The 14,978-nt window shown below is 61.2% G+C and overlaps 1 protein-coding gene across 1 annotated transcript; it reads right to left on the minus strand.

Annotated features, from left to right (window-relative positions):
- Nucleotides 1–2,255: 2,255 nt before the first annotated feature.
- Nucleotides 2,256–14,697, minus strand: TIE1 (tyrosine kinase with immunoglobulin like and EGF like domains 1). Its single transcript, XM_075710712.1, has 23 exons — nucleotides 14,652–14,697; nucleotides 13,877–14,164; nucleotides 10,250–10,360; nucleotides 9,966–10,121; nucleotides 9,737–9,868; nucleotides 9,300–9,440; nucleotides 8,963–9,091; nucleotides 8,510–8,655; nucleotides 8,166–8,310; nucleotides 7,750–7,908; nucleotides 7,428–7,565; nucleotides 7,044–7,334; nucleotides 5,691–5,981; nucleotides 4,861–5,174; nucleotides 4,550–4,760; nucleotides 4,284–4,394; nucleotides 3,983–4,173; nucleotides 3,741–3,854; nucleotides 3,506–3,576; nucleotides 3,211–3,251; nucleotides 2,993–3,089; nucleotides 2,634–2,733; nucleotides 2,256–2,327 (listed from the first exon to the last, which is right to left on the minus strand). Exons 1-23 carry the CDS (start codon nucleotides 14,695–14,697, stop codon nucleotides 2,256–2,258), a joined length of 3,495 nt encoding a protein of 1,164 aa, XP_075566827.1.
- Between the last annotated feature and the right edge of the window lie 281 nt (nucleotides 14,698–14,978).

Here is a 14,978-nt window from a genome sequence, read left to right on the forward strand (position 1 = left end):
GCTGGAGTAGGAAGAAAAACAACCCCTGAGAAACCAGGGAGGCCCCCACATGGGGCAAGGCAGGGCAGGCTGTCGGGCGCTGCAGGCACGCGGGAGCAGCGGGCATGGGGCGGCTGCTCCGGCTCCATCCCACCCTGTGCTGCCTCGCACCGGTGTGCGTCGGGTCTTCTCTGCACAGCACAGCAGCACCCTCCCTGCAGATGTGCCGGCAGGAGGGCTGCACCCATGGGGGGCATTGGCAGGGCCTGCACAAATGCTGCTGTGGTGCTGGTACAGGAGCAGGGCCACCGCGGTGGGGTCCTGCACGCACGCTCAGCCTCCTGCCCATCCACCACAGCCACTCAGTGTGGGCAGCCGGAGGCATCCCAATCTGCTGGGGCACAGAACCGCGACACAGCCCGGGGAGCACCAGCGTCCCCCCTGCGCCAAGGGCGAGTTGGCGTCTCCTCGCCCTGCAGCAGTTGGGGACAGCACTGGGGGCACCAAGGGCAGACAGGAACAGCCAGCACCAATTTGTCACAGTCAAATTTTGTCAAACCAGTCCCACTTCCTTCTCCATCTGGCTACTGGGCTTTGCCATCTGGGAGGCAAAAAGCAGAAAGCCCCCGGTTTGAGCAGGGCTGGTGATGCTCCCTCAGGGACCATTCCCAGCTGGCAGCAGAGGAGGTGGCACATGTCAGGATGCCTGCAAGGGCCGGGCCCCATCCCCATTTCGCTGGGGACCTCAGTGATGGGGCAGAGAGGCTGCTTACTATCATCTGCGGTTGACACCAAAGAGCACCGGAGGCCAGAATGGGAAATCAAAATGGTATTGATAGGGTTGAAACGCCTTCCGGGGAAAAAAACCCAACTCTTGTCCAGAAGGACAAATGCCAAACACATCTGCCTTGGGGTGGGATAATGGGCTCTGCAGGAGCAGCTCTTGTCTCCCACAGACCACAGAAGACAACTAGATGGGCAGCTGGCTGGCATGCCTAGGCCTTAGCAAGCTGAAGCCAATGGAGATGAAGCCCAACCGCTGTCAATATAACAAACCGCAGCAGCGCAGGACGAGGGACCGCAGCCTGGGGCGGGAGCTCCCGCAGGAGGGTCAGTGCAGAGCCCAGGTGAACCTCGAGGGACTGGCACGTATGAGAAATGCCCCAGCAGCATGCGTTTGAGCAGGCTGGTCGAACCTGACGGTCCCTTTGCAAGACGCAGGAAGCTACCCTACGGCTCGGCAGAGTGCCGGGCAGGCGCCAGCTGGCTGGGGTGGGAAGTGTGTGGAGCTGCACAGCCCCACAGGGAGTGGCTGGAGCAGCGTGGCCATCCCTGTGAGGAGCAGCCGGCTGAGGGGAAGCTGCAGGAACAGTTTTCAAGCATGCGAGAGGCAGCTGCGCAGAGGAAGAACATAGTCTGTTCTCCGTATCCCTTGGGGACAGGACAACATCTTAAATTGTAGCGGGGGAGATCCCAGTTGGATACTAAGAAAACCCACCCCTACAGCTTGATGAGACCTGGGGCTTGTCTGGGGCATCCCTGGGGATCATCAGAGGACCCCAATGGGGACAGGATCCCGAGGAGTGCCCACCATGGCAGCAGAATATCGGGGCCCAACATCCTGTCCCCTGGTGCCATCAGGGCGGCAGAGCTGGGACCCCACCTCCCATCCTCCGGACCCGGCTGCCTGTTGCACTACGTTTATTGTCCATAAGGCAGAGCTGGCTCCTCCGAAGGATTACCACGGAGGGAGGCTGTACACAGCCAGTGCTGTCCATTTGCACTCACGGGGGTGGCCCCATCCCACGCCGGCAGCGATGCTCGCAGCCCCGCTGGCACCACTTCAGGCCCAGAGCACGCCAAGAGCTGCAGGGCAGGCAGCTGACGGGTCGCTGCTTCCCCTCTTACCCCAAAGCTTGGGCATTTTGTGTCTGTGGCCGCAGGCGGCGGCACCCCGGCTCCTGGGAGGGCCGCTCTCCTGCCTGCTCTGCTGTAAACACCCTGCTAGCCTTGTCCTTGGGGGCCATCCCAGCGCATCCTCCAGCAGCGTGGGGCCATGTTGGTGGCTGGTGGTGAGCCAGGGTGGCCAGCACACACTGGGTGGGTAGCCAGGGAGGGGACGGCACAGTCCTGCTGCGGGGAAGGTGCTCTCGGGAAGGGGCACTGGTGTTCGGCCGCTTGGTCCTGGGATGGGGACGGGCAGTCCCTCGTCCCCACAGCACTGTCCCAGCAGGCTGGGGCCAGCGTTTGCCCCTCTGCGCGGTGCCGGCACAGCCTCACGCCTCCTCAGCGGTGGCATCGATCCCCGCGTAGGTGAAGTTCTCGAACAGGGCCATGTTCACGTAGGCCTGCGGGGGAACCTCGGTCAGGAGCCGGTTGTGACAGTGTCCCCATCCACCTCCTGTCCCCGCTGGTATGCGCGCAGGCGCTGTGCCCCGGGGGGAGGCGATGGGACTCCCCACAACTGAAAAGTGGTGCTGGCGTTATCCCCACACGTGGTGGGTTCACACAAGTTCTGCTGCTGGATGTCCCCCCTGCTGAGCCTAAGGGATGCCCCAGCATTCGGACAAGCCCCGCGCAGGGTGGGCATCCCTCCCGCTCAGCTGGGGTGATGCGGGTGCCCCGTGCCCAGCCCTGACACCGCTGCCACTCACCTTCCTGGCCTCCAGCATGCGGATGAGCTGCATGGAGATCTGGGCGAAGGGTGGGCGCTCGTAGGGGCGGTCACGCCAGCACTGCCTCATCAGTTCGTACCTGGGGGCAGAGAGCTGGCGGTGGCTCAGCATGCACGGGGAGGGAGGCAGCAGAAAAGCTTTTTGTGGGAGATGGGGGGAAGCAGGCAGGAAACTAAATCCCAGGAAGGGTGTTTGGGGTGTGGGACCCTAGCTCATCTCCCTCCACAGTGGAGAAGGGAACCAGGCAGGAGCTACTGCAAATTGGTGGGAGCCCCGTGGGGCAGTGGGGTCAGGGGGACGTGGGTGCCACCATCAGCCCGGGCTCTCTGCCCACTTACACCTCATCGTCGCAGTTGCGCGGCTTCTCCATGCGGTAGCCCTGGGGCAGCTTCTCGTAGAGCTCGGCGCACGTCATCCCGCAGTACGGCGTCCCCCCTGCCACCAGAGACACACAGCTGGCTGCGGCGGGGACGGTCCCTGGGTGTCCCCTCCGGAGCTGCAGGAGGACCAGACCTGCAGGGACCCGAGTAGAGGCAAGGGCAGAGAAGAGCCTTACCCAAGCTGACGATCTCCCAGAGCAGGACACCGAACGACCACCTGAAAGGGCAGGAGCCGAGGCTGTGACAGAGCCCCCAGCTGTGCCCCACTGACGGGCACAGGGCAAAGCCCAGGGTGGAGCAGGCAAGCCAGGGCTCGGGCCAAGCCAGCAGCTCCCCAAGGAGATGCACCAGCATCACCTCCTGCCCTTGCAGCACCCAGAGCAATAGCATCCCTGCACAGACCACCCCGGGGAGGGATGGAGGTGGCTGCAGCCATGCCCTAGCCCCGGTGCCCCTGCCTGCAGGACTTACACATCGCTCTTGGTGGTGTACACGCTGTAGTTCAGGGACTCGATGGCCATCCAGCGAACCGGCAAGCGGCCCTGGGGAAACACAGAGTGACTGTCAGGGGAGGGGGGATGCCCTGCGGATGGAGGGCAGCCGTGACCCGGCTGGTCCCGGCATGGTGGGGCATTCCCGCTGATAGCATGGGTCCTGCCCACCACATCGGCACAGGCCCCATGGAGATGCTTTGCCCCTGCCTCACCATCGTCTTCTTCACGTAGACCTCCTCCCCTCTGGAGAGGCCAAAGTCGGCAATCTTGGAGGCCAAGTTTTCTCCCACCAGGATATTCCTGGCTGCCAGGTCCCTGTGAATGAACTGAAAGGGGCCAGCAGTCAGCAGGAGCCACATGCTCTCTCCTGCTGGCTCTGGGGGTCTTGTGCCCTGCTCAAGAGTCCCCAGGCCCCTGGGGAAAGGATGCTCTGGGGGGCTTGCTGGGGATGTACCTGCTTCTCACTCAGGTACTGCATCCCCTTGGCCACATCTGAAGCAAACTGGAGGAGCTGCTGGGAGGTGAGGGTGGAGGCAGTGCCGTGCTCCTTGGCAAAGGCTGGGTCCGTCTCCAGGACTCGGCTTTTGCGAAGGAAGTCGAGGAGGTTTCCGTAGGGTGCATACTCAATGGCGATGTACAGGTAGCCTGGGGGGCAGGAGGAGGTTGGGCTCGTGGGGCTCTCCCTGGCAAAGAGAGACACACAGCCAGGCAGGGGCTGTGGGGCTGGGGAGAAGGGGGAGGGGGACAGCCCTCACCCTTGTTCTCGCAGGCGCCCAGCAAGTTGATGATGTTGGGGTGATGGCCCAGTTTGCACAGCACCTCCAGCTCCCCGGCAAAGTCCCGATGGTCGTTCTCCGAAGCAAACTCTGGAAGCAAATCAGGGATGGATGCCTCACTTCTACAACAAAGGCCCTTCCTCTGCTTCTCCGCTGATGGCTCCTGCCCCTCCTCAGCCCTAAGCATGGCCCAGGATGCAGCCACAACCCCCAGCCCACCCTGCCCACCTCCCTGCACCACTCACCCTTCAGCATTTTGATGGCTGCATTCATTTTCAGGCCGTCCTTTTTGATCATGGCCCTGATGACCTGCCCAAAGTTGCCCTCCCCGATCATGTCCTCAAACTTGATGTCTTCCCACTCCAGGATGGGGTAGCTGAGGGGCTCGGGCTGTGGCTTGGGCCGGCGCGTCAGGGTCAGGGTCCCCGAGTTGAACTGCAGGATGGTCTCTTCGCCCTGGCAGACAGGAGTCAGTGAGGTTAGAGGCACCGGGCACCCTTCTGCCCGCACGGCAGTCCGGCAGGGCAGGTGGTGTGGGCAAGGGTGGGCTCCGCACCCTCTCCACGTGGAAGTGAGGTCTGGCTGTGTCCGGACTGGAGGCTATGGAGCGTGACCTGGATCGGGCCAGAACGTGGGGAGCTGGGGACATGGTCCTGGAGGGGCAGGCAGCACTCACCGAGCCAGACTGGTACGTAAAGGTGCGGCGTCGGTGGAAAAAATTCTTCTTGATGAGGAAAAGCGCCAGGAGGGCAAAGAGGATGGTGAGGCAGGTGACGGACACGGAGCCAACGATGGCCAAGAGCAGCTGCTGGTCTATTCCTGCCTGCTCGGTGCTCTGGCTGCCCAGGCTGGGTGGCACGCTCAGTGCTCCTGACGAAAGGAGGGATGGAGGGTCATGGGCCACAGCCGAGCCCTGCCCAGGCTGCACGGGTGGCCAAACACCAAGACGGCAGCCCTCTCCCGGCACCCCGGGATCACATGAAGACACCACAGCTGCATGCCGAGCTGGTGGGGCCGTGGGCCACAGGGGTGAGGGTGTCATTGCCAGTTTCTGGACCCTCCAACCAGCTCTGTGTCCAGCCAGCAGCTCCTCTCCATGCTGGCTCTGCCCTACTCCTTCAGCCCCTTGTGTACCGCGTTACCCTCTGGCCAAGGCAGAGCCACTCTGCAGGTGCCGTGCTGTCACCATGCCATCCCTGCCCCACCAGGACTAGGAGGAGCAGGATTTCTGAAGATGCCCACAAGTGTTTTGGGTTTGGGCTGCTGCTTCACAGCCACTCTCTGAGGTTACCACAAGCACCCTGGTCGCTCTTTGCTGACCCAGATGCTGAGCCCAAGCTCCAGCAGAGCCACGAGCCTCCTTGCCTGCTGGGACACCCTACTCACCGTCCCCAAGGGTCTTGGCTTTCACGGGCTGGCTCCACTCCCCCGGGACGTGGGAGTTGGCCCGGACGCGAAACTGGTAGCTGGTGCTGGCGTTGAGGCCCCCAACGATCTTGGTGGTCTCGGCACCGCTGTCAGTGTCGATCCACTGGGGCTCGCTGGTGCCCCCCACCTGCTGCAGCTCCACGATGTACTTGGTGATGCCCCCATTGGGGTACTCAGGGACCTGCCAGGAGAGCCTGACAGCGGTGTCGGACACGGACTCTGCTGAGAGCGACCGCGGGGAGGAGGGCCCTGGGACAAGGAGAGGAGAGCGTCAGTCCCAGGACGGGGCTCCTGGTGCTGCAGGGATGCACTGGCATGAGGACCAGACCCTGTGGATGGCAATGTTAACCAAAGCTGTGCCAGGTTTGAGGGACCTCCAGGGACCCCTGGCCCCTGCTTGGGTGGAGGCAGGAGGAGGTAGAGCTGCTCTGCAGCAGCAGCACAGTACTGCACCCACAAACACTTCCAGCCTCAGGGACCATCAAGCTAGACATCTCTGTATTGACTAGCTCTTGGGATATTTTCTTTCTTCAACTTGCCCTCACACATGGCAGGTTTTGAGCATCTTATCATTCCCACCGCCTCCTCTGAGCCTTCTCCAGCCTGCCCACATCCTTAACCCCAAATAACCAAATCACACAAAGGTCTTAAAATTATTGAGTGGAGAAAACCTCACATTTTCAAGCCTGATGCCCACCAGCCCTCCCAATGTCTACTGGCTGGCACCGAGCCTCACTGAAGGCCTCATGCACTGCTTCCCTCTTGCCTGCCAGAAATGCTGGTCAGGCTGATGCTGCACCTCCCCATGGTCTCCCACCCATGTGGGGGTCTGTGTGCATGTGTGTGTGGGCATGTGCTCCCAGAAGGGACTACAGGTCTGTCTCCTCAAGCCCTAGTGACGATCCAGCAAAATTACCAGGCAGCAGGATTAAAGTGAACCAAAGGGAAATAATTTTTTCATGAAAAGTATAATTATATTGAGGAATTTATTGCTACAGGGTGTTGTAAAGGCTGCAAGTATAGACGGGTCCATCAGGCCTTGGGCAAGGGCGTGGAGGACAGATCTGTAGAAGCATCACTCTTGATGACCTGAATGTCACGTTCAGCTTAGAATGTTTCTCAGCTGCTTGGTGCTGGAGGCTGTGGGGTCTAGCAGGGAAAGGAGTACCCATTTTCCCCCAAGCAGTTGTTCATGCACTATCAGAGATGTGATACAGAAGCAGCCGGACCTAGGGATGGTCACTGTTACATTTATAACTGTGTTATCATTGTAATTCCCTGTAATAATACCCTGTGCGCTGCCAGACCCACCTTTGCTGTTGATCATGACCTTGTAGAGGTCAGAGGGGGGTCCCAGGCTGGCACAGTGGTAGACCAGCACCTCCAGTCCGTACTCCTTGTTGAACTCCAGGTTGCCCATGCGGGCGGAGAGCACGGAGATGGACGTGATGTTTTTCTCACAGACCAGCCGTCTCGCGGAGTCAAAGAGGTGGACGATGAACCCATGTGCCGGCTCATGGTTACTTGGCAATTTCCAGTTGACGTGAAGTGTGTTTTTCTCCTCTATGGACCATCCTTCGATCACAGGCTTGACTGTGGGCTCTGCGAACAAAAAGGCAGCAAAACCTCATGCGCAAGGTTAGGGGTAGGGTCAGTGTCAGGGTCAGGGTGAGGGTGAGGTAGAAGGGGGCTCACCAAGGCACTCGGTCACCATGATGGCCTCGGGCCCCTTGCTTCCCTCCCCACCTTCCCCTGGCCGGCTCAGCTGCACCTTGACAACGTAGGCAGTCACTGGACGGAGGTTCACAAGGGTGATGTTCTCGCTGTTGTCAACTGTTGGCCAAGACGACATGTCAAAGCCATGCCCATGACCCACCCGCTACTGGCATCCTCCCCGGCATCACTGCAGGGGTCCCAGGATGGAGACCTCTGCCCACCCCAGACCCCACTGGCTGGGGCAGCCGTCCCCGCCTGCCTGGGTCCTATCTGTGTCCTCCCTCCCCCGGCAAACACGTACCCACAATGGATGACCATGCTGAGGTGTCGTCCTTGGGCTTGTAGAGCAGCTTGATGGATACAATGGGTCCATCACCGGAGAAGCAGTCCACAGGCGACACCACGAGCTGGCGGCTCTGCTTGGCCAGCAGCCGCGGGGGGCTCAGGGGTGCTGGCGGCACTGGGGATGAAGGAGGGAATGACACTAGTGGGACCGGGAGCAATGAGGAGCAGAGTGTGTGGACATCCACCACCTCTTGGCTTCTTCCAGCTTTGTCAGGGAAGTCTTTTATCACCATCCAAACCTGTCCGCTGGCACTGTGGCACACAATGGCTGCCACCCAGTCCAGTGGGGCTGGTTTGGCATTGCCACACCGTGCCGTCAGCCTCCCTCAGTAGCCCCCACTTGTCCCGCTCATGCTGCTGCCCTGTCCTCACCTCGGATGTTGACCTTGACTTTCCGGCTGTCCTGTCCCCCAGTCGTGGAGACCCGGCATTCCCAGAGCCCTGTGTCTGCCTTCGTCAGGTGCTGCACCTGAAACTCGCAGGTGATCTGCCCTGGCTCGATGATGGCTTTGATGAGCTGTGGGCACACAAGGTGCCATCAGCCCCCCGGCTCAATGCCCCAGCTTCCCGCGCTGGCCTGAATCCACCCAGCAGACTGGTGGGGAAATGGGTGCTTTTGGCAGAGCCAGCAATATGGGTGGGGGACGATGTGTGGGGATGGCGGTGGGGTGAGGGCACAGGGCGGTGGGGAGCAGGCGCCAGGCAAGCGGCAGTACCTTGAGCACGGTGCCGTCAGCCTTGCGCAGCTCCACGCTGTCGCTGGCGGGCAGCGGGTTGCCGGTGGCCACACAGCTGATGACGGGCTCTGAGCCCAGGTTGAACTCCAGCTCTGAGGCCAGTTGGATGATCTGGGGGAACCAGTCTGGCACAGAGAAATCAGTGTTAGGGCTGGCCCCGCTCCTCCCCAGGCATGAGAGAGGCTGTCCTCTACCCCATGTGCCCAGCTTTGCAACGCTGTCAGCACAGCTAATCCCAGGGAGCTGGACTAGATGCTCCCCTTGCAGCGACCTGGTTTCCACAGGGTTGGGGCTCTTTCTGCACCAAGGGGGGCTGCTGAGCCGGCTGGTGAGATTGGTAGCCGATGGCCCCCCAGTCACCAGTGAGGAAGGAGCCAGAGCCCATCCGAGGATGGGGGACAGAAACCCTCTGTGGCCCTGCGCCAGCCTCACCTGACTTCTCGCAGTGCTGTCCGTGCCAGCCCGCGGGGCAGATGCAGCCACTGAAGCGGTTACAGCTGCCTCCATTTCGGCAGGCGCACTCCAGGGCACAGTTGGGGCCGTAGTATCCTGGGGGACAGGCTGCAGGAAGAAGAGAGCTTGCTGCTACCCCTGGCCGCAGTGTGGGGCTGGCACGGCACAGGACCGTGGAGGCAGAGAGAGTGGGCAGCTGGTGCAGGCAGCAGCACTGCTCAGCCCATGCCGACTCTCAGGCTGGGAGAGGTTTGCACGGGCCCTGGAGGAAGCCCAGGTTGGATGGGCGATACAGTGGATGCCCACATCCCCATACCTTGGCTGCAGTGGGGGCCGCTCCAGCCCGAGGCACAAGAGCAGCCGTAGGGGTCCGGCAGGCAGAAGCTCAGCCCCCTGCAGCCCTGGGCTCTCTGGCATGTCTCCTGGCAGTTGCGGCCAAACTGGCCTTCCCGGCAGGCTGGAAAAACAAGCATGGTCTGCCCTCACCCGCTGTTCACCCATGCACTACTTGTGCATGGCATGGCATCAGCTCGGGCACCCTGAGGCCCGTATTGCCACCCCAAGCGGGTACAGAAGCCATGTCCTGCTAAGGCGGATGGACCACCTCTGCTCCAGAAACAGGGGGCACACGGGTGGGGAGGCACTGGGGACGCATGTGGCCTTTCTGGCCACCGTGCCCGGGTCTGGGGGTGCAGCCGGGGCCCTGTGCATGCCCTGGGCACAGCTCCCACTGCCGGGCAGCCTGGCACCTACCTCGCTCGCAGCGGGTGCCCATGAACCCGGGAGGACAGATGCATTCGCCGACGTGGTCATGGCAGACACCGCCGTTCAGACAGTCGGGACAGTCCTTCTCGCAGGATGGTCCCCATTTCTTCGCAGGGCAGGCTGCAGAGAGAGCGGAGGGGGTGCAGGGTTGCACCGGGCCAGGGAGCAGGGTACGGCCGCCTGTCCCTGCGTCCTGGGGAGCCAGGTCCCCGCTCACCTCTCACGATCAGGCGGTAGAAGGCGCTCCACAGAGGGCTGTCCCCCATGAACGTGGCACTGTAGACCCCATTTTCACTCACGCTGACGTTGGGGAGCGTCAGGTTGACGAGGTCGCCCCTCACCTCGCCCCGGTCCGTGGTTTGGTAGTAGGTGCCTGCAAGGGGGTAGAGGGTGACCCGGGGCCCCCCCATACGACCTGGGGCCCTCCCATACCCTCTGGGGCCGGCGCCTGGTGCTGGCTGGGAGCAGCCCGGCCCCGTGCCTGCTTTCGGGGCCACTTGCCGTTTCTTTTCCACATAACATCCGTCTCCTTCTTCTTGATGACCCTGGCAGAGAAGGTGGCCGGCTCGGCGACGTTCACGGACTGCGTGGCCTTCACTGGGAAGAGGTGGGCTGCGGAGGAGGAGGATGAGGATGAGGAGCAGGCTGAGCAGTGGTCACCCCCCAGGGCACTCGCACCCAAGTGCAGCGCCGTCACCCCCAGACCAGCAACCCCAAAAGGCAGCTCTGGTGCAGCCCAGCACCCACCACACATGTTTCTTCTGGGATCTGCCAATGTGCCTCCCCTGTTACCCTGCATGGGAGCCGGGACCCCTCGAGCCTCTGCAGGGACAGGTGCTCCCTTCCTGGCCCCTCCAGCGCCCATGGGCAGACACAGAAATGTGGGATGGGGCACCCTGCCCTCCAGCCAGCCCACGCCCAGCGCCGGATGCCCGTGGCAGCAGCCTGGGGAGGTGACAGCTGGCACAAATCTGCACGGTGCACCCTGCTTGCTGCCAGACCGGGGAGGTGGGGAGCAGCTGCAGGCAGCGACAGCAGAGGCAGGCGAGGGGCGGTGAGGGGAAGCAGGCGTGCGGAGGGCTGCACCCCAGCCCTTGGGACCAGTGGCCCTGTCATGGCTGTTTTCCTGATCTCCCAGGTGTTGGGGCGTGCAGCAGCAATGAACTCTCGGAGTATTAATGTGAGTCAGCCAGAGCCCAGCTTTGAGCACGAATGGGGCTATAAATATGTTAAGACCTGAGAAATCAAGCCCTGGGCGTGCCAGGGCAGACACAAAAGAGGGCACAGGCGGGCCCTGGCTCTCACAGCCTGCCTGCACAACAGCTTGCACACGCTAAAAGCAGCCACGCCAGGTCGGAGCTAAGGCACATCCAGCCCCGCGTCTTGCCCTGGCGAGGCCGGGGGCCGGGAGGAAGCAGCACATGCCGCGGGCGCCCAGGGAAGGGCACCACAGGTCATGTGTCCCAGTAATTCCCCAGATTCACTTCTCTGCCTTCAGTGGTCTGCAGCCCAGGAGCTTTCCGAGCGAGTCATATATTATCCCTCTAGCTGGGATCTTTCTACCACAGACTTTGCAGTCCCTTGTAAAGGGCACACAGATGTGGCCCCCGTCCTGTCTCACTCACCGGAGTGAGAGCCTGACACGACCCCACGCACAGCACTTGGTGTTTACCAACGCTGAATTTTACCTGCCGCTCTGGCACCCCTCAGCAGTGCCTGCAGCCCCTCGCAGAGCTCATCCCTCCCCAGGCAGCTTGGGGACAGCAGCTGGCACGGCCGCTTGCTCAGTTGTTTGTAACCACAATGAGTGGCACAGGTCCCCGCAGAGACCCCGTGTCACGCCAGTGGGGACTTCCCCACATGACAAGAACCACAAGTTAACTCCTATTCTTGCTCCCTTTCTTTTAGTCAGTTATTTACCCATGCAGAGACCACCCCTGCCACTCCCTGGGTGCAGCGTTGCTCCCAAACAGCCTTTGAAAGGGAATTTTTCTTAATTTTCTCTGGAAACCTGAGCAGACAGCATCAGCCAGCTCGCCCACAGCGTCCTCACCGCTGCTGCCCCAGAGACCCTCCCACTGCAGACTCACGCTGCCTCTTCCTCAGATATCACATAACCACAAATTCTGCTCTTTATTATGGTTTCTACTAATTTGCCTGGTTCCAGTTTGGGTTTACAGGTCTGTAATTCCCAACACAGAAAGCTTTTAGGAAAGGCTGGCATCCCGCAAGCAGCCTTGCGGTCCCCCCTCCACTCACACCGTTGCTCACAGGCAGCGGCAGAGCCCCGCTCACGGCGAGCCTGGCCCAGCAACGCTGCGCTGCTCCGTTCGGCTGTTTGTTGTCTGTCTCCTGCTATCAGCGCTGGCATTTTAGACAGATCCCCTGAGAAGTTTCCGCAGCTTCTCTATCGTGCATATGGATGCAAAAATAAAAATCTTGGTTTTTCTGCAATGGCCTCTCTGGATATTCTAAAAAATAGGTTATTGTCAGGTTTAAACCCTTCCTAAATTGCTCCTCATGACCTTTTTTGTCTGTTTTACTGTGTTTTTACAGCAAAACTTCCAAAGTTTATCATCCTTCCTGTGTTCTTCTTTGTGCATGACCTTTTGGGAGATGCCAGTTTTCCTCTAGCAGCATTCCCCACCCACTGCTTCATCACCCTGGCCTGCTTTGGTGTGATCTTGGGCTTAACAGGAGAAACACTACACGCTGAGCCTCCTGGGTGGGTTCTGTACACAGCCCTCCCTCCCCCTGCAAAGATGTAATTTTTTTGGTTACTTTTTCCTTTGATTCATCTTGTCTGGCACTTGGAAAAAAGCCACTTTTTTGGCACTTGTAACTCCCATGGGGACTTGGATCTGGATGCCGACCAGCTCCTCCACAGCTGTATTTTGACCTGGCTATGGTGATCCAGGAGCAGAGGGCTGGCCGGGACCCCCCCACCATGGGACGCCCCGTCATCCCAACAGGACCCCAGAGCTGTCAGCTCCCCTGGGACTTATACAGGGGGACATCTGGGGGTGCAGAGCCCCCAGCTGCACTCCTCGCCCCCCACCGCTGGCCGTGCCCCCCACGCAGTCTCCCGGTGCCTCTGCCTTCCTCCCTCGGCGCCTCTGTGCTGCTCTTGCTTGCCCAGACGGCTCTGTTTCCAGCCGGACCACAGACATTTTTGGGTCCAGCCTCTGGCTGAGGGCTCAGGTAGGTCCCTGCTCCTTGGGGGATGCTTGGACCCTACCAGCAGCCTCTGTTCCCCAGCTTGGAGATACTAGAGCTGCTCAAAATGGCATGCTAAACCTGTGTTTTAACACAGGCAGAGAAACTTGTATCCTCTTCATCTCACCCTCAGCAAAAGGACAACTGTTTTAGCCAAAACTTTATAAATAAAGGCTAGACAGCATGCTGAAGCAAACAGCTATCACAGAAAATTTCAGTCCTAATAGTTTTGTGAAGTCTCAAGCACAGGGGGAGTGGAGGTCGGGGGGTCAGTGTGGGAAAGTGGTGTCCAGGGCAGTATCCCCACTGCCAGCCAGCCCAGGGAACCCCTTTTGGCTTATATGGCTCAAAATGGGAGCAGAGGACAAGAGCCCAGCGCTGCCCTCGGCTGCGGTGCACCCTGGCAGTGCGTCTCATGGAGACCCCACCGCCGGAGCGGCAATGTGCTGCTGCGGCATGGTGCCCACCAAGCACCCGGGGAGGCTGCTGGAGACGCTCCCCAGAGCTACCTCCTCCCCGGGAGCCTGCAGTGGGACCACGAGGTTGGCACAGCTCCCATGGGCTGCCCCCCCGCCCTGGTTAAAGATTTCCAGACCCCATCACCTCCTCCAAGGGCACCCAGCTTCCTCTTGGACCTTGCCCTACTGCCAGGCACCATTCCCAGCCCAGCTGTCGCCTGTGCTGCCACCTGTCCCCACACACCTCCACGGGGCTCGGCCGCACTCCTCCAGCTGAACATCCCTCCCATCTCCACCCCACCGGTGCCAGCAGACCCCGAACCTAGCCCGTGGGTCACCACTGTGCCCCTGCCATGCCGGCTGGCGCAGGGATTGCGAAGCACGGGGCAGCCAGCTCCCAAGTGGACCCAGCTGGCAGGTGGGGGGCTTCCCACCACCCCCTCCAGCCGCTCACCGTTGTGGCTGTTGTGCACGTAGACCACCTGGGCCTGCTCGGTTGGGGTGCGCCCCAGGCAGTAGAGGATCCCCACCAGGTCAGCCATGGAGAAGCCCCTGGCCTGGACATGGTTGCTGCGGTTGCGGTAGTTTTGGAAGCCCGTCTTGGGGTGCGTCATCACGATCTTGTTCTCCCGCTCGATCTGCAGGTAGCTCACGTCGCGCTCCCCCATGACACAGGAGAGGAAGAAGTCGGAGTGGGACAGGCTCTGCACGTTGGCGATCAGGGTGATGTCCAGGATGGCCCCTGGGTGGGGGAGCACGAGGGCACATCACCACTGGACAAGGGCAACAGCCATCTGCCTCCGGGCCAGACCCCATCACCCAGCTGTCACCCTCTTTCCAGGACATTTTTGCCACCCCTCAGCCCAGGAGACACAGCCAGGGCACAGCCAAGTTGCGTGCAGACCCGTTGGGATGGAACAGTGGGCATTTCCACTCTCCTTTTGGACATGCCCATGGGCTCAGCCCCCCACCATGAGCCAAGTGTGCAGCAGGATGGGGGTCCTGAGGTCCCTCTCCTCCCACAAACTGCCGGCGCCCCAGCCCCGTGCCGGGTAGAGGCAGGCAGGGGAGGGCACTGCCAGCCTCTGAGGTCTCCAAATGGCCGATCACAAAGGGATGTTTCCTCCCTCCAAACCCTGGCACCACTGACCTCCCACAGCTGCCTCGTCCCACCAAGCCTCCCTGGGGCAGGGGCTGCTCCCTGGGGCAGAGGGAAAGGGGCGATTTACCTGCCAGCCATGGGAGGAGAAGCAGAAGATAAACCTGGAGTCCCATCTCCTTGGAGTGTGTCTCGAATCTGGCACAGGTCAGAAAATCGCTGGCATGTCCCAGCCACGGGGGTCGGAGCCAGAGGCTAGGGGTTCCAAATGAGCGGCGGCTCAGGACGCCTGCTCCCTGCCCGTGCCCCCCATCTTGCCTCCGCCCTGCTGCTTGGCGTCTGGGGGAGCTGGGACCACCTCCTCTGGCACATAGCCTGGGCACGGCGAGGAAGCTGCCCCCGTCGCCGCTTGCTTGGTGGCCACCCGGCTGCTCAGGAGTGGGGCTTGGTGGTGAAG

Source organism: Pelecanus crispus, chromosome 5, assembly GCF_030463565.1.
Source record: "Pelecanus crispus isolate bPelCri1 chromosome 5, bPelCri1.pri, whole genome shotgun sequence".
NCBI classification, from domain to species: Eukaryota; Metazoa; Chordata; class Aves; order Pelecaniformes; family Pelecanidae; genus Pelecanus; species Pelecanus crispus.